Here is an 18,591-nt window from a genome sequence, read left to right on the forward strand (position 1 = left end):
AAAGACTGGGTGATGAGATGTGAGAAGTGATATGTGTCACTTTTGAGTAGGTGTCATAGGAGCTGTAAGAGCCAGTGACTGACTCACCGACCCCCTCCCTCTTACTCTGCCAGGATGACTGGCAAGGCTCCAGGCGTCAGCCACTTGGTCAGCCTGAGTGGCAGAGTAGTACTCCCTGACACATCGGTGTGACAGGCAAGAAATAAGTCTGTTTAAAGCCACTGGGAATCTGTGTTGGTTGTTACACAAGTATGACCTCGCATATCCTAACTCAAATAATGGGTATCATAAGGATGGAAAAGGGACTTCCAGAAATTCCAAGCAGTGCAGTCCACACAGAGAGAGACACAGGTGCTGGCACTGTGGTACAGCAGGTTTAAGTTGCTGCCTGCGATGCCAGCATTCCATATGGGCACTGGTTCAAGTCTTGGCTGTTCCACTTCCAATCTAGTTCCCTGTTAACGTGTATGGGAAAGCAGTGGAAGGTGGCCCAAGTATTTAGACCCTTGCACCCATATGGGAGACCTGGATGAAGCTCCTGGCTTCAGCCTGGCCCAGCCCTAGTTATTGTGGTCATTTGGGGAGTGAACTCTTACTCTCTCTCTCTCTCTGTAACTCTTTCAAATAAATAATCCTTAAAGAGACAGAGAGGGAGACAGAGGGAGGAAGGAGGGAGAGAGGGAGAGAGGGAGGGAGAGAGAGAGGGAGGGAAGGAGGGAGAGACAGAGAGAGGGAGGGAAGGAGGGAAGGAGAGAGACACAGTCACTTACTTTTTCTTTGGCAGTTTGCAAGAGTCCAATAGGAGTGCCCATATCTGATGGGTCCCTGCCATGGCTATCCATAGAATGTCATCTCTTTGGACCTCTGAACCTTTAGAAAAATAAAGAGCAATTAGTACATACATAGTTGGTAAATAGGAACACTCCAATTGCTTCGGAAATCCAAACCCATGAACGATAACAATATTGCTTATGAATCATTTGATACAAAATAAGATCATCTGCAATGTTTTCAGTTTTGAAAATTTTCTGTTATCTTTATGTATAAGGTCTGTTTCTTTAGATTTATAATTTTACCTGTATTTCACAGGAATCCAAAGTATACTTAATAGCAACACATTCTTCTGTATCTCTGGTTACAATATTTTTAAAAATTTTATTTCTTATTTTATGTGGCAGAAGAAAAAGGCTGACGCATACTCTTCAAAGAAACTCTTTACCAGTCAAATACTGAGCTCTTATCATCTAAGATATATTCTTAAGTAACTGGTTCTTTGAACAATTTCAATGAAAGAACTGTATGTTTTAAGAACTTAAGAAATATATATTGGTGCCACAGTATTAAATTTGTGACTTAGACACAAATCAAAATAGCTATTTAAAAATTAATGTGCATCATCAGCATCCCATATGGATGCTTGTTAGTGTCCTGGCTGCTCTTCTTCTGATCCAGCTCTCTGTTAATGGCCTGGGAAAGCAGTGGAGGATGGCCCAAGTGCTTGGGCCCCTGCACTCACATGGGAGACCCAGAAGAAGCTCCTGGCTACTGGCTTTGGATCATCCCAGCTCCAGATGTTGTGGCTATTTGGAGATGGAAGACCTTTCTCTCTCTCTGTATCTTCTTCCCTCTGTTAACTCTGCCTCTCAAATAAATAAATGAATCTTTTAAAAAAAATTTATGTTGGCAGGGTTGGCATTGTAGGGTAAGGTTACCACTTGCTATGCCAGCATTCTATACTGGAATGCCAGTTTGACCCCGGCAACTCTGCTTCCAATCCAGCTTCCTGCTAATCACCTGAGAATGCAGTGAAACATGGTCCAAGTACTCAGCCCCTGCCACCAGTGTGGAAGAAGACCTAGCCTGAGTTCCAGGTCTGACTGTTGAGGGTATTTGGGGAGTAAATCAGCAGATGGACAATCTAATTCTCTGCCTTCCTTTCAAATAAAATAAAATAAATAAAAAATGTTGAAACATCATTATTTGGTGGTGGCTAACAGTTAAGATGCTCGCGTCTCATATTAGAATGCCTGGGTTTGATCTCTGACTCCACTCCTGATTCTAGTTTCTTGCCAGTGTGGACAGAACCTGGAGAGTAGCAGGTAATATTTCAAGCAGTTGGACCCCTGCTACTGGGAGCCTGGATAGAATTCTTGGCTTCTGGCTCTGGATCACAAAAGCAACGAGGTAAGTACTATTAGTAGGCACAGTTTACAAATGAAGGAACCAAGGCTGAGGAGGGTTAGGTAACTTGCCAGGATCACGGAACCAGTAAATTACAGAACTGGAATCTGAACCAAGGCAGCCTGAGAGAAAAACCTACACCCTTAATCATTTCACACGCTGCCTGTTTTTAACACTATCTGATAAAGCTAAAAAAAAATTTATTTTTTACTTTTTCATACTCAATTATGTTTGTAAAATTAAACTGTACTAAAAGTGACAAGGATGTCATATAATCTGGGAAGTCACTGCCTAACTGCCTTCAAACTACATATAAATAAAGCTTTCCATAATTAGTTTTTAACATACGCATTGCTCTTCTGGTCATTCTAGGGCCACAAAGTGGGACTATTAGAATAAATAAGAAACCTAAGTCAATAAAGCATTATCTGGTATGTTAGAGATAAGTGACATTCCATGAAAGATGGACACATGTGACGCACACAAAACAAGGCTTGGAGATGACAATGCTCAAATATTAGCCATGATCATATAATGAATCTGGATCTGAATTCTACAGCATCCCAAGGGAAGTATCCCCCATGGACAGGGGACACTACAGTCATCCTAGAACATTTACATAAGGAGTACATTATTACAAAATACTTTTATGCTTAAAAGCTATGTAAATTTTTTAAAAGAAAAATATGTGCATGTTGGTGAATTACATTACTTATGAATTTAGGTATGGTAAAGGAAGCTTTTCAAATAATTTGTTACAGGAAAGGGGTTTGGAGATCTTACAGAGTTGAGAACTCATATACAAGTAAAATTTGCCATTATCTATAACAAGTTTCCATTCATGACAAAAAAAAACTCTTAGCAAAGCAGGATCAGAATACAACTTACTTTTTTTTTTTAACTTTTATTTAATGAATATGAATTTCCAAAGTACAGCTTATGGATTACAATGGCTTCCCCCACATACCGTCCCTCCCACCCATAACCCTCCCCTTTCCCACTCCCTCTCCCCTTCCATTCACATCAAGATTCATTTTCAATTATCTTAATATACAGAAGATCAGCCTAGTATACATTAAGTAAGGATTTCAACAGTTTGCTCCCACACAGAAACATAAAGTGAAAAATAATAGATGATTTTTTTAAATGATGATGAAATCAGATCAGACCTATTGTCATGTTTAATCCCAGTGAGAGTCAAGTTGGGAATTGATAATTTCTTTTTTTTTTTCTTTTTTTTTTTTTACAGAAGATCAGTTTAGTATGCATTAAGTAAAGATTTCAACAGTTTGCACCCCCATAGAAACACAAAGTGAAATATATTGTTTGAGTACTCGTTATAGCATTAAATCTCAATGCACAGCACATTAAGGACAGAGATCCTACATGAGGAGTAAGTGCACAGTGACTCCTGTTGTTGACTTTACCAATTGACACTCCTGTCTATGGCATCAGTAATCTCCCTATGCTCCAGTCATGAGTTTCCAAGGCTATGGAAGCCCTCTGAGTTCTCCGACTCTTATCTTGTTTAGACAAGGTCATAGTCAAAGTGGAGGTTCTCTCCTCCCTTCAGAGAAAGGTACCTCCTTCTTTGAAGACTTGTTCTTTCCACTGGGATCTCACAGAGATCTTTTTGCCAGAGTGTTTTGGCTTTCCATGCCTGAAATACTCTCATGGGCTTTTCAGCCAGATCCGAATGCCTTTAGGGCTGAGAATACAACTTACTTAATTTGAGAAAAAGTATTTTTTCTAAAGAACCTATAGCAAACATCACATTTAAAAGTAAAACACTGCAAACATTTCCTAAGAAATGAGGAAAACATACCTACTATCAACACCTCTGCTTAGCATCATATAGAGGGTCTAGCTTGTGTAACAAAGTAGGAAAAAGAAGTAAAAACCACAGATCATAAATAAATTCTAATTATCAGCAGATGACATGATTGCATACATAGAAAATCTTTAACATTTTACAGAAGGACTATCACAATTCATGAAAATTCCTGTGCATGTAAGGTCAGTGAGCAAGAATGAATCCTACTTCTATACCAGCAAACAAACAGAAAACACACTTTATAATGGCATTAGAACCCACCAAATACCTGAGGGTAATTTAGCAGAATATGTACATAAGCCTTTGCACTGAGCATTACTTTGGGAAGAACCACAGGTTTTTACGCAACTTACTCTCATTGAAAAGTGAGCCTTGGCCAGTGATAGATAACAAATGGACAAGGCATCAACAATTAAGATAAAATGACTCCATTCTTTCAGCTTCTAAGGCCATAAACCCTGGAGTCATCCTTAATTCCCCTTTCTGTAACATGCCACAAAGCACTCATCAGCAAATTCTGTTGGCTGTCTGGAATCCGGCCAATTGTTACCTCTTTGACCTTGATCTAAACCACCAATTACTGCAAGGATTACCTCCTACCTGATCTGCCACTCATTCCCATCCTGATCATGGCCTCTTCCATATGCATATCCTAGTGTAAGAAAATCTGGGAAGGGCGAGTTATGCAGATTTAGCTAGACTCGTACTAGTGTGTATCTGACTGAAAGACCAAATTTGGCCTCCTTATCTAGTTCTCCCATTAATGTAGCTGAGCTTCAGTAATAAAATATAAGCATTTATTTGTTCTTGGTCTTTGTTTTCTTTTCTTTTCTTTTTCTTTTTTTTTGACAGGCAGAGTGGACAGTGAGAGAGAGAGACACACACAGAGAAAGGTCTTCCTTTTCCATTGGTTCACCCTCCAATGGACGCTGCGGCCAGCGCACCGTGCTGATCCAAAGCCAGGAGCCAGGTGCTTCTCCTGGTCTCCCATGCGGGTGCAGGGCCCGAGGACTTGGGTCATCCTCCACTGCACTCCCGGGCCACAGCAGAGAGCTGGACTGGAAGAAGAGCACACGGGAAAGAAACCGGTGCCCCGACCGGGACTAGAACCCAGGGTGCCAGCGCCGCAGGTGGAAGATTAGCCTAGTGAGCAGTGGCGCCAGCCTGTTCTTGGTCTTTGTGTCCCACTACCTTTAGAAGCCCAAAGAATGAGAAAATGTATTGAAGCAGAGGCTGGCTCAGGCCAAGACTGGGGTGTTGAGGGTTCCATACCAACTGGGGTTGGTGGTGATAATGATAACCGTCCAGAACACTTTTTGGTCAAGGCACTGAGCTGAGCACTACTGCGCAGTTTACTTCCTTTTACGTAACAATTCTAAGTCTTATTAGCGTCACCTTCATTATATAAAGAAACAGAAATTCAAATTTAAATAATTCACTGAAATCCACATGGCTAAACTTGAATGTGAGTCTCACTAGCAAATCCAACTCAGGATCACAGGTGCTCTGGTTAAGACTGAAAGAACTGTGGAAGCTGAGTTTGTGTTCTGTCCAGTTCTCTGCTTAGACCCATTTCCTTCCACCTTCTGCCTCTGATCCATGGATTTGGCTCTGGCTTCAAGTATACCAGGGCATTTTCAGGAATTTGATCGAATGTACCCACAGCTAGCTTCTTGCTGCAGAATTTATAGCTGAGTTAACCCCTGTCTATCTTTCTGTAGCCCCTTGGAGTGTTCCACAGTGGTTGGGTAATCTCCTAAAAGTGTATTTTCCAGTCCCTTGACTTCCCCTTTTTGCATCTCTTGGTGACTTTTATGACAAAACTCTGTTTTACAGCAAACAATGATAACAGCAAGCACTTAAATAGTACTTTCTACGCACCAGGCACCGTTCTGTTAATTCTTATAATACTCTCATAAGCCGTTGAGTAGTTACTATTTGTATCTTCAGTTCAGATGAGGAAACTGAGACACGCAGAGGCCAAAGACCTTGTTCAGAGTCACACAGCTCTGAGACACGGAGCCCAGGCAGTCTGGTCTCAGAGCCCATGCGCACAGCCACCGCCAGAAGTTTTCACCCTGCCTCATCTTTCACTGAGAGCTACGGAGTCTGTTCTTGCAAACAACATGAGTTTCAAAAAGTAAACAAACAAATAACAAAAAAAAAGTGGCTCAGTATTCACAATGTCCATGAAACTAGTAAGAATCAGAGCAATCCAGAGCACACAGCTGCACCACTGAGTAGGGGCATTCGTTTTGCTCCTTCAACCACTCAGTATTTCTAACACTGGACAGTCACAAATTAAAAATTAAAAAAAAAAAAAAAAAAAGACAATGCCAAAAGCTGGAAGTGGGTTGGGAATAAATATTTTTGAAGGTAAAGCTTCTTGTAATTATCAATAAGGATCATAGACTTTCAGAAAAGAATAAGATCAACAAATGAAATATGAATATTACTTAAAATTCAGCTTTAAAAATATCTGTTATTTTAAGCAACTATGACTAGAACCCTCTTAATAGCATCCTTCCAGTCTCTAAATCTCCTATGAGGCAAAGCCTTAAGCCACTAGGGAAAAGCAAAAAAGTCATCCCTCAGGGAACAGGAAAAGAACAATTACAGCCAGGGGACAGCAGATGAAAACTCTCTACCCCTGGGGAGGGGCAGGGAACTGTCTTCTGCCCAGAGCCATCCAGACTCCAAGCAGAGGTCTCCCACTGCTGGGAGAGAAGCTGGACACTGCCCAAAGCAATCACAGACACAAGACAGAGTTCAGCTGCTGCAGGAAGGAGGGATAGGACCCATGAAGAAGCTCTGCACCTTCCTTCCTCCAGGTATTCAGGGCCTTCCTAAGAACTACTGCTGACCAAAACATGGAGGACAACCCCATCCTCGAGGGCAAGCCCGGTACAGAGTAACCAGAGCAGCAGCCCATCCTTGGGGGAGCTGTCAGAGTGCAAGGGAACACTGTAGGTCAGTCGAGCAGGGATGGCTGACCGGGACCATTGCACTGAGAAAAGCCTTCAGCACTCAGTGAACCCCCTCCTGACCCACCCCACCCAGCTCAGGCCACTTCAGGAGGCAACAGCAGCAGCTCAGTAGTGGAATCTGAAGGCCAGGCTTGCTGACAGTGACCACAGCAATCAACAAAACCGGGCCCGGCTCAGCTTCTGACCCAATTCACGCAGACCCTCACAATGATGCCATAAAAATACTAGTGATTTCAGCCTCCACAGTTCCACACAGAATGAAAAGACATACATAAAAGCAAGAAAAAAAATTAACAACTTTTGAGTGGTAAGAGAAATCAATAGACCCAGACTCAGAGAAAATCTGAAATTTGGAACTATTAGACAAATATTTTGAAATAACTATGCTCACTATATTAAAAGACTAGAATAAAGGATGGCCTAAATAGATGGGGAATTTCAGCAAAGAGATGGAATTTACAAGAAAGAGTACAATGGAAGATGAAGAACGATCAAAAAAGGGGGGGGGGGCTTATACTGGAATTCCTTCTCCAGTCTCAGCTGACGAGACACAGCTGAGGGAAGAATGAGTAATCCTAAGATAAACCAACGGAAGTGACCAAGTTGATAAAAAGGGGGAAACAAAGAGTGAAATAAAAAGAAATAATAAGAGTCGATAGCTAATATACCAAATCATCTCAAACATGGGTAACTAGTGTCCCAGAAAGAGAACAAAGAGAGAAGGGAGCAGAAGAAACATTTGAAGAGGTAATAAGTGAGGATTTATTGAAAATAATGAAGGACATCAAACCCGAACCATTAATTCAAGAATTCCAACAGGTTAACCCCTAGATATATCAGGCACACTGCTGAAAAATCAAAGATAAAATCTTGAAGGCAACAAGAGAAAAAATATATTTTACATGTAAAGAAACAAGAGAAAAAAAAATCAAAGCAGATCTCCTGTAGAAAACTATGCAAGCCAGAGAACAGGGTGATAGCCTTGAAGTTTTAAAAGAAAAAAAACAAAACAAAACAAAAAAAAACCAGTCCATACAGATATAGAGTAAAAGTATCTTTAAAACTGAAGGCTGATACTTTGCAGACCAGAAAAAAGCCGAGAGAAATCTCTGCCAGCAGACCTGGGTTTCAAGGAACATTAGAGAAACTTCTTTAGGCAGAAGCCTAAATCCCACAGACACTGGGGATTCTAAGAAAACAGCTATTCTGGAAAACTGGCAGTTTTAAGTAAAATTACAAATAACAGTTATCATACGACCCAGCAATCTCATTTCTAAGCATTTTTTCCCAAGGGAAGTAAATATATATTATCACAAAAAAACTTATAGACAAATGTTTACAGAAGATTTATTGTTCATAATCACCAGGATATAGAAACACCTAAAATGTCTATCACCCCCAAATGAATATATTATAGTATACCATGGACTACAACTTGGCAATAAAAAAGAGCAAACTATTGATACAGGGAACAGGAATCAATTTCAAAAGCATTATGTTAAATGGAGAAGCCAGAAATACTATGTAGAACTACACCTCTACAGCGGCTGGAGTGGGTAGCGGGATGGTGGGGGAGGCAGAACAGAGGATCTTGACAGAGCTTCAGGGGATGAAGGAAATGTTCTGTATCATCATTGTGGAAAATTAGAAGACTGTATAGATCTGTCAGAGTCACAGAACTATAAGTCTAAACCCAAAGAGGGTAAATTTTACTTTATGTAAATCATACCTCATTAATCTAATTAACTAATTTAACACCAAGATAATTTTAGAAATTTTGGATAGAAACATACAACTGTTTTCCCAAATAAAAATGCACTAATTGAATAAAATTTATTCCTTCAAAATTTTATCATCTGATTATTTCTAAAGCACAAGTACTTCATGCTATTTTATAGCACATTAATGGAAGTCACAGAAGTACATCATCTAAGCACACAAGGACCGACACTGTAGATTATCAGACAAGCAGGCTAAATAGCTGGATGTCACCCATTAAAGGTTATATAAGAAAAGCTAAATTTCGACCTAGGGAAAATGCTGATTAAAGGGTGAAGGAAGGCTAATGGAAATCAGGCACATTATCCTTTCTATAAATGATTCTAAATCAGGTAAAGTCTGAAGTGCTTAGAGACTGGCAGGGGTTTTGATTTTCATGATAAAACATCTTTCAGATTATTGTTTGCTTGAGTGCAGTTGACACAGACCCAATCCACAAGGTACATGTTAAAAAATAAACTCATTATACTTAGTAACTATTTTTGGCATATGATGAAGAGAACTTATTTACAACCATATTTAGAGCAACAATAAAAAAGAAAAATGAACGAAGATGAAACACTTTTGAAAACATCATGTTATGCCAATTATTTTTATGTTTTTATCACTGTAATGGCACAGTTAACTATTCAGGTATTATTTTTTAATTTTATTTTTCACTTTACTTTTTTTAATATTGTCATGTCTGTTCTGTCTTGACCACTACTGCATTTTCTAAAAAAAACTACATTGTAGGTTTTATACATAACTTGATTTTCTCACTCAAAAATACTCTGGGATGGGCTTCTGCTGAAGTGGTTAAAACACAGCTTAGAATGCCATATGCCATACTGGAGTGCCTAAGTTTGGGTTCTAGTTCTGTTTCTGATACCAGCTGCCTTCTAATGTGCATCCTGAAAGGCAGCAGGCGATGGCTCAAGTATTTGATTCCCTGCCACCCATTAGGGAGACTTAGATGGAGTTCCTGGCTCCCAGGACATCAAACCATTGATTCAAGAACTCCAACAGGTTAACCCCTGGATATATCAGGCACACTGCTGAACACCAAAGATAAAATCTTGAAGGCAACAAGAGAAAAAAACATATTTTACATGTAAAGAAACAAGAGGAAAAAAATCAAAGCAGATCTCCTGTGGAAAACTATGCAAGCCAGAGAACAGCCTGGCACAGTCCCATTTATTGTGGGCATGTGAGGAATAAAACTGGCAGAGAGATTTTTCTTTTCTCTCTCTGCCTTTCAAATAAATAAAAATAAATTAAAAAAAATTTTTTTAATTTATTTTAATTTTAAATTTTAATTTTAAATTATTTTAAATTTATATTTTAAAACATTTAAAGACTCTGATATCTGTCCATGCTGCAGTGTGTAGCTGTGGTCTACTTACACGGCAGAGCAGCCCATTAATAAGTACAAAGGTATCACAGTACCTCCTGTTAATTCTATCCTCTCTTCCATTCATAATGATGGTTGAATTATAAATACTCCATGAAATTTTTAAAATATTAAAAAATTTAACTGTTTAAAAGGCAAACAATTTTTTCAGATAAGTCTCCTCCAAGTTGTGTTTAGTCCCACATCTATTTAAACCACGTGTACCATCATGTACCCCTCCACCCGAGACGCCTGTATTCCGTATCTGAGCGATGGCTGAGTCTCCACTACTCTGCTTCCGATTCAGCTCCCGACTTACGCACCTGCAAAGCAGCAGATGATGGCTCGATACTTGAGTTCCTGCCTCCCCAGTGGGAAACCCAGACTTTGGCCTGGCCCAGCCCCAGCTATTACTGCCATTTGGAGAGTGAATCAGAAAACAGAAGAGCTCTGTGTCTCTCCCCCTCTGTCACTCAATCTGCCTTTCCAAAGAATCTTAAAAAAAAATTTCTTTTTCATAAAAACCTAGTGGATTTCATTCAAGGGTTTTAAAGTTTCACCACACTTTAAGGAAAAACTATCAGGAGTTGTTTCAAGAATTGAAAAGGCTTTATTCCCACATCAGAACATTGGCTTAAAAATGAACATTTATATTTCTTAAGTATTTTTAGAATTTTTTTAACAATTTCTAACATAAAAGTTTATTTTTCTATAAATGGCAATGGTAGCAAGATTTATAAAAGTTAATAAATTAAAGAAAATCTTTGAATTGTAACCAAATTGGCATCATAAGAGTAATCTGAAATGTAAAGCCATCAACTAAGCTAGTACTTAGTCACTTTTCAAATACATTATGACCACACAACCATTTAGTTCTCAAATTCATCTTCAATGCGGTCTGCTTTCTTCATTCATCTGATTTAGACATGCAGATAATCATCTTAACATCGCAGAGACAATGAAAAATAAGGGTACTAACAAGAAGTCCTGGATTTTAGTCAATTAATACAGGTATCAGAAATGATAAAATTAATATAAGCTTCATTATCAATATCAACATAATTCAGTAACTGCTCAACAGAAGCTATCCTATTTAAATAATTCACGAATTTTTAAGATCTAAACAAAAGCAGTTGCCTTTTTGAGTTGTATTTTTTTTCAAACTAGAGTAAACTAGAGTGTTATAGTTCATAAATCACCTTTTGAAATTCTGAAACTGTAACTCCTTCAATTTAAGAATAACTAGAACTCCATAATTGTCAGATGCAGCTAGGATGAAATTACTGTCCTCTATACACTACCCCCCATGTGACATGTCATTTGGTGTTAAACAAAGGAATATATTCTGTCTTGTAAATATTACTAATGCCTTTGTTTTCACACCACTAACTCCCAAGCCATAGGTATCAAAGTATAAAATAACTAGCAAAATAAATCCAAGTGAGTATCTCATGAAAATTTAATTATTCTGCATTTATCCAGCACAGTTTACTTACATTGAATATTAACAGGGTACTCACCTGATGTTCCACACGTCACATCCCAGGGGGAGCACAGTTTACTTACATTCACTGTTAACAGGGTACTCACCTGATGTTCCAAACGTCACATCCCAGGGGGAGCTAATGGGCTGCTGCTCCCCTTCTGCTCCTCCTTCTTTATCTGTTCCTTGAATTCCAATGCCAGCCACAGTGCTCACCTTCTCAGCTTGCAGGTCAATCTATGGGAATTTAAAGAATGTTTTATGCAATCCAAGTTGCTTTTCATTTTTCTTTTGGTATGTGAATATTTCCAATAGAACATGTAGAAGATCTACAATAGAATGTTTTTTGAAACTGCTAACTACAGGGTGAACCTGTTATTCAAATGCACAGAATTAGTCCTACTCAATTCCCCACCTGTCCACTCCCCCACTTTCCTCTTCTTTCTCCCCACCATGCCTCCACTAACACTGCTGCTGACTTTATCTTAACTAGAAAATACTTTAACAGGAAGCGAAACTTTAAGACATAATCTAGCAAAATGTTTAAAATTTTCAATGTACATATTTCAATTATGCTCAGCTGGTAACTGATACATATAGGACTTAATATGTGCCAAGCACTGATCCAAGAGTGAGCCCAGCCAGCCAGGCAGCAGGCCTCATCACAACCCAATGACTGTAGTTTTGATTCAAGAAAACTGAGCCACAGATTGTTAATTTGCTTTCCCAAGACCCCATCGCTAAGGCAGCAAGGACTTGTTGACAGTCAGTTCTAGGACATGCTTGAGACCAGTTCATGAACTGCAAAACTAAAGCACTTCATTAGAAAGAGCAGACGCTCTGCTTGCAACTTCTAAGATCCCTGACCCAATATTTTACCATGCAAACATACAGAAAAACTAAAAGAATTTTACGGTAAGCGTCCAGATACCTACCATCTCGTTAGATTCTATTATCAACACTGTACTAATTTGCTTTACCACATATTTTACCCAGGTATCAGTCCCTCAATTTAATTTATAATTTTGGTGCATTTCAAATTAAACTACAGACATCAAAACACTGTCAATAAAAGATCAGCAAACCATTATGATTTTAATTTACCCTTTTTCACTCATGATGTTGAACTTTTATGTGCTTGTGGTTGGTCATCCTTATATTGTCTTTTGAAAAATGTTCAAATTTTGGCCTGCATTTTTATTGGGTTGTCCTTTTTCTTTTTCTTTTTTTGTTTTTTGACAGGCAGAGTTATACAGTGAGAGAGAAAGAGACAGAGAAAGGTCTTCCTTTTTCCGTTGGTTCACCCCTCAAGTGGCCGGTATAGCCAGCGTGCTGCGCCGATCCGAAGCCAAGAGCCAGGTGCTTCCTCCTGGTCTCCCATGCAGGTGCAGGGCCCAAGGACCTAAGCACTTCTCCACTGCACTCTGGGGCCACAGCAGAGAACTGGACTGGAAGAGGAGCAACCGGGACAGAATCCGGTGCCCTGATTGGGACTAGAACCCAGGGTGCTGGCGCCGCAGGTGGAGGATTAGCCTAGTGAGCCGCGGCACCGGCCCCTCATTTTTCAATTATATATCATGAATACTAATCCCTTGATTTGTGAATTTAAAAACAAACTTATTTATTTGGCAGGCATAGAGACAGAGGGAGACATCTGCTGGTTTACTCCTCAAATAGCGTAAGGAATAGAGAACTCAGTCCATGTTCCCCACGTGGGTAGTAAGAACTCAATCACTTCAGTAGAGCCAAGACTCACATCCAGGTACTCCAATGTGGCATGTGGACGTCCTAATCTGTGTCTGTTACCACTAGGCCAAATGCCCATCCCTGTCGTGTGGATTTTTATTCATATTTTCTGACAGCTGTGGCTCATCCTTTTTTTTCTGTTTGTTTTTACATGCAGAGTGTACAGTGAGAGAGAGAGACAGAGAGAAAGGTCTTCCTTTGCCGTTGGTTCACCCCCCCAATGGCAGCCGCGGCCGGCGCGCTGCGGCCGGTGCACTGCACTGATCCAAAGCCAGGAGCCAGGTGCTTCTCCTGGTCTCCCATGGGGCACAGGGCCCAAGCACTTGGGCCATCTTCCACTGCCTTCCCAGGCCACAGCAGAGAGCTGGCCTGGAAGAGGGGCAACCGGGACAGAATCCGGCACCCCGACCGGGACTAGAACCCGGTATGCCGGCGCCGCTAGGTGGAGGATTAGCCTAGTGAGCCGCGGCGCCGGCCTGTTTAATTAATTCTAAGTACTCTGTTTTTATTGCTATTGTAAATAGAATTTTTAAATTCCAATTTCCAATTACTACTACTAAGTAAAAATATAGCTGATCTTTTTATATGGCCTTTACAGTCTGTAGTCTTCCTAAATTCACTTATTAACTTTAGTAGCTATTTTGTAGATTTCTTAACATCGTCTACATACATGACACGTCAAAGGCAAATAAAGACAATTATCCTGGGCTGGTGTTGAGGTGTAGCGGGCTGTGACATCAGGAACCCATACGAGTAACTGTTCGAGTACCAGCTGCTGTGCTTCTGATCTAGCACCCTGCTAATGTGCCTGGAAAACTAGTGTAGGATGACCCAAGTATCTGGGTCCCTGCCACCAAATGGGAGACCTGGAAGGAGATGCCGGCTTCAGCTCGGTCCAACCCTGATCACTGTGGCCACCGGGGAGGGAATCAGCACATGGAGGCGTGTGCTTGTGCACACATGCTCTCTCTCTCCCTGCAATGCTGCTTTTCAAAAAAATCAATTTTTTTGAAAGATAGCTTGTTTTCAACCTGTATGCCTTTTATTTCTCTTTCTTGTCCTATTGCAAAGGCCAGGACTTCAATACAATTGTTCCCAATCTTAGGAGAAAGCAGTCAATATCTTGCATTAAATGAAGCTGCTGGTTTTTACCAACACCTTTTATCATACTGAGGGCATCCAGTTTCATTTCATGCTTGCCTGAATAGGTATTAAATTGTTCCAATTTTTTTCCAAGTCTAGTAAAGCAATCATATATGGTTATCATCCCTTATTCTGTAACTCTGGTGATTTATTTTAACAATAACTTTTTGCATTATTCTTCAATGCCTGCTCTATAACTCCTGAAATTATAAAACAAACTTATCAGTTTATACTTATCTATTATTTTTATTGAACTCAAACTATGAAAATGCAACAGGAAGAAAAAAAATGCAATAGGTAGCTAGGGATGGGCCCTACAAAACAGATCTTGATTTAAGAAATATATTACAGAAATTGACATAATGAAAAATTCCTTTGACAGAAGGCATCAGGTCAAGGTAAAGTTATAAGTGAAGTCTAACAAATGTTCAAAAAGTGGTAATTCCTATATTAGGCAGCCAAAAAACAGAAAAAGAATGAAACTAGCTCATTTGATCAGGTCAGTGTTACCCTTATTCCTATACCAGATGTGAACAGTTACAATAAATTATAAATTCATAAAATTATTATAAATCATAATTTATGAACACAAATTTTTAAATATCATAATTTTAGATAACCAAATATAATTTGATTTTTTAAAAAATTCATGATTACATAAGGTTTACCTCATGAATAAAATGATGGTTCAATACCAAAAGAATCAATTAATATAATTCATGACACTAACAGACCAAGGATAAAAAATTATATATTTATTTCAAAAAATGTAGAAAATGCATTTAACAATATTATATAATCCTTATTTTAAAAATTATTTATTTGAAAGGCAGAGTTATAGAGAGAGAGTGGGCGAGAGACAAATACAAAGAGAGAGAAAAAGATCTTTCATCCACTGGTTTCTCCCCAAATAGCTTCAACAGGTCAAAGCCAGGAGACTGAAACTCCATCTGGGTGCCCCATGAGGGTGACAGGAGTCCAAGCACTTGAGCCATCTTCTGCTGCTTTCCCAGGCACGCTAGCATGGAGCTGGACTGCAAGTAGAGCAGCTGAGCCCTGAACCAGCACTCCTATGAGATGCTGGTGTCACATGTGATGGCTTAACCAACTACGCCACAACGCTGATTCCAAAAATTTTAGCAAGAAGAAATAGGAAAAAAAATTCCTAAATTACTAGATATTTACCAAAGCAACCCAAATGTTAAACATTTAGGGAAAATTTACATGCATTTGTTCTAAGATTATGAAATTGAAGACACCCACATCACTGCTAATGCTTAAAAGCAACAGAGGTCCTGGCCAGTGATATAACAAAAGGGATTAGGAAGTTTAAAAATTAGGAGGGAGTTTGTTTTTGAGTTTGCAGACAATAATTTATATATTAAAAAAAAGTTGTTGGAAGAAATGGACAAGCTGATCCTAAAAATCATATGGAAATGCAGAGGACCCAAGACAGAAAAAACAAAATTTGAAAAACAAAAAAATGGGAGGACTGATACTAGCTTTTCAAATCTTATTCAAAGCCACCAATATCAAAACCATGGGGAGGGGGCGTTGGGGTGAGGTTTTAGACCTGGTTTTGACTCCACTCTCAGTTTCAGTTTCTCCCTGATGTGCACCCTGGAGTCAGAGGTATGGGTCAAAGTGGCTGGGTCCTTGCCACCCATATGAGCAATCTGAGTTGAGTTTTCAGCTCCTGCCTTCAGCCTAGCTCAGCCCCAGTTGTTACAGGCATAGGAGGTCTTTCTGCCTGTCTCTCAAATAAATAAATATAAGTAAATAAAAACAACAGTGTGGTATTGGCATAAACACATATAGAACAATGGAATACAACTGGACATCCCAAAATAAACCCACATATGTATGATCAACTGATATTCAACAAGGTTGCCAAGAGGATTCAACAGAGGAAGTATGATCAGTCCAATAAATGGTTCTGGGATAACTGCAAACCAAAAGCAAAAGAATGAAGTGGGCCCCTATCTTGTATCATATACAGACATAAACTCAAAAAAGAATAAAAGACTTACTTATGAGCCATAACTATAAAACTTTTTGAAAAAACAGGAGTACCCCTTGTGATCTTGGATTTAGCACTGGATTCTTACACAACACCGAAAGCATCAACAACAAAAGAAAAATACAGATAAGTTAGACATTATCAAAATTTAAAACTTTTGTGCATCAATGGACAATAAATGAAAAGGCAAACCAAAGAATGTGAAAAAAGTTTGCAAATGATATCTTTTTTTTTTTTTTTTTTTTTTTTTGACAGGCAGAGTGGACAGTGAGAGAGAGAGACAGAGAGAAAGGTCTTCCTTTGCCATTGGTTCACCCTCCAATGGCCGGCGCGGCTGGTGCGCTGCGGCCGGCGAACCGCGCTGATCCGATGGCAGGAGCCAGGTGCTTCTCCTGGTCTCCCATGGGGTGCAGGGCCCAAGCACTTGGGCCATCCTCCACTGCACTCCCTGGCCACAGCAGAGAGCTGGCCTGGAAGAGGGGCAACCGGGACAGAATCCGGCGCCCCAACCGGGACTAGAACCCGGTGTGCTGGCGCCACAAGGCGGAGGATTAGCCTAGTGAGCCGCGGCGCCGGCCCCTGATATCTTTTTTTTAAATTATTATTATTTGACAGAGTTAGTGAGAGAGAGAGAGAGACAACAGAGAGAAAGGTTTTCCTTTCGTTGGTTCATCCCCCAAATGGCCGCCACAGCCAGAGCTATGCCGACCCGAAGCCAGGAGCCAGGTGCTTCCTCCTGGTCTCCCATGCGGGTGCAGGAATCCAAGCACTTGGGCCATCCTCCACTGCCTTCCCGGGCCACAGCAGAGAGCTGGACTGGAAGAAGAGCAGCTGGGACTAGAACCTGGTGCCCATATGGGATGCCAGCACCACAGGTGGAGGATTAACCAAGTGAGCCACGGCGCTGGCCCCTCTGATATCTTTTTGATAGCATACATGAAGAATTTCTACAACTAACAATAACCCAAATAACCCCACTAAAAAATAACCCAAACAGACGCTTCACAAAGGAAGATATGCAAATGGTCCATGAGCACAGGAAAAGGTGCTCAGACAGCAGCAGTCCTCAGGGAAATGCATATCAAAACCACGAGATGCCATAAGGATACATTCAGCAGGATGGTGAGAGTTTACACGAAAAAAAAAAAAAAAAAAGAAACTAAGAAATGATGGTGACGGGAACAACTGTAACCCACAAATATTTCAGGCAGAAATGTAAAATAATGTAATTGCAGTGCCAAGCAACTTAACAGAGTCTCAAAAATTGAACATAAAACCTACAACAAAAATTCTAGTTCAAAATAGCTACATGAGAAATGAAATGTAGATGCCTGCAAAATGAACATATGAATGCTCACAGCAGGATCACTCAATAGTCAGAAAGTGTAAACAACCTAAATGTTCATAAGTTAGTGAATGGATAAAAAAACTGTGGCATACACACTGCTATCAAGCAACACTGAAGAATGAACTACTGACATGCTATTCCATCAACAAACTTCAAAAGCATTGCACAAAATGAAAGAATCCAGTACAAGAAACCATATATTGTGATTCTATCTATATGAAATACTAAAAAAAGGTAAATTCATAGAGATAAAAAGTAGGTTAGTGATTGCCCAGAGCTTGGGGTGGGAATGGGGATTACCTGTAATGTTATGAAGATTATTAATTGGGTAAAAATTTTCTAAAATATAATTATGGTTATAATTTTAAAACCTGTGAAATTTACTAAGCTACTGAATCACACAATTGAAAACGGTGAACATTCTGACATGTAAAATATACCATAATAAACTTGTTTTTTAAAAAAACCATGCACACAAAACACTATGACTCAGAAACACTATGTTTCTGTGGAGAAACAGAATTAGAAGGTAAGTTTAGGGTCCAGTGTTGTGGTACAGCAGGTAAAGCCACTGCCTGCAAAGCAGGCATCCCATAGGAGTGCTGGTTTGTGTCTTAGCTCTTCTGCTTCCTATCCAGCTCCCTGCTCATGGCCTGGGAAAAACAGCTGAAGGTGGCCCAGGTGCTTGGGCCCCTGCA

General features: G+C 39.8%; 1 protein-coding gene across 1 annotated transcript in view; it reads right to left on the reverse strand.

Annotated features, from left to right (window-relative positions):
* NHLRC2 (NHL repeat containing 2) overlaps positions 1-18,591 on the reverse strand; it is a 66,128-nt gene that overhangs the window by 21,807 nt on the left and 25,730 nt on the right. The window contains exons 5-6 of the mRNA XM_008270532.5: positions 11,744-11,873; positions 771-870 (exon numbers count right to left, since the gene is read on the reverse strand). Coding sequence (XP_008268754.4) covers positions 771-870; positions 11,744-11,873 — 230 coding nt within the window. The remainder of the gene's footprint in view (positions 1-770; positions 871-11,743; positions 11,874-18,591) is intronic.

The sequence above is a fragment of the Oryctolagus cuniculus genome, chromosome 15 (assembly GCF_051225735.1).
Source record: "Oryctolagus cuniculus isolate XC-2025 breed Fujian yellow rabbit chromosome 15, ASM5122573v1, whole genome shotgun sequence".
Classification (NCBI taxonomy): Eukaryota; Metazoa; Chordata; class Mammalia; order Lagomorpha; family Leporidae; genus Oryctolagus; species Oryctolagus cuniculus.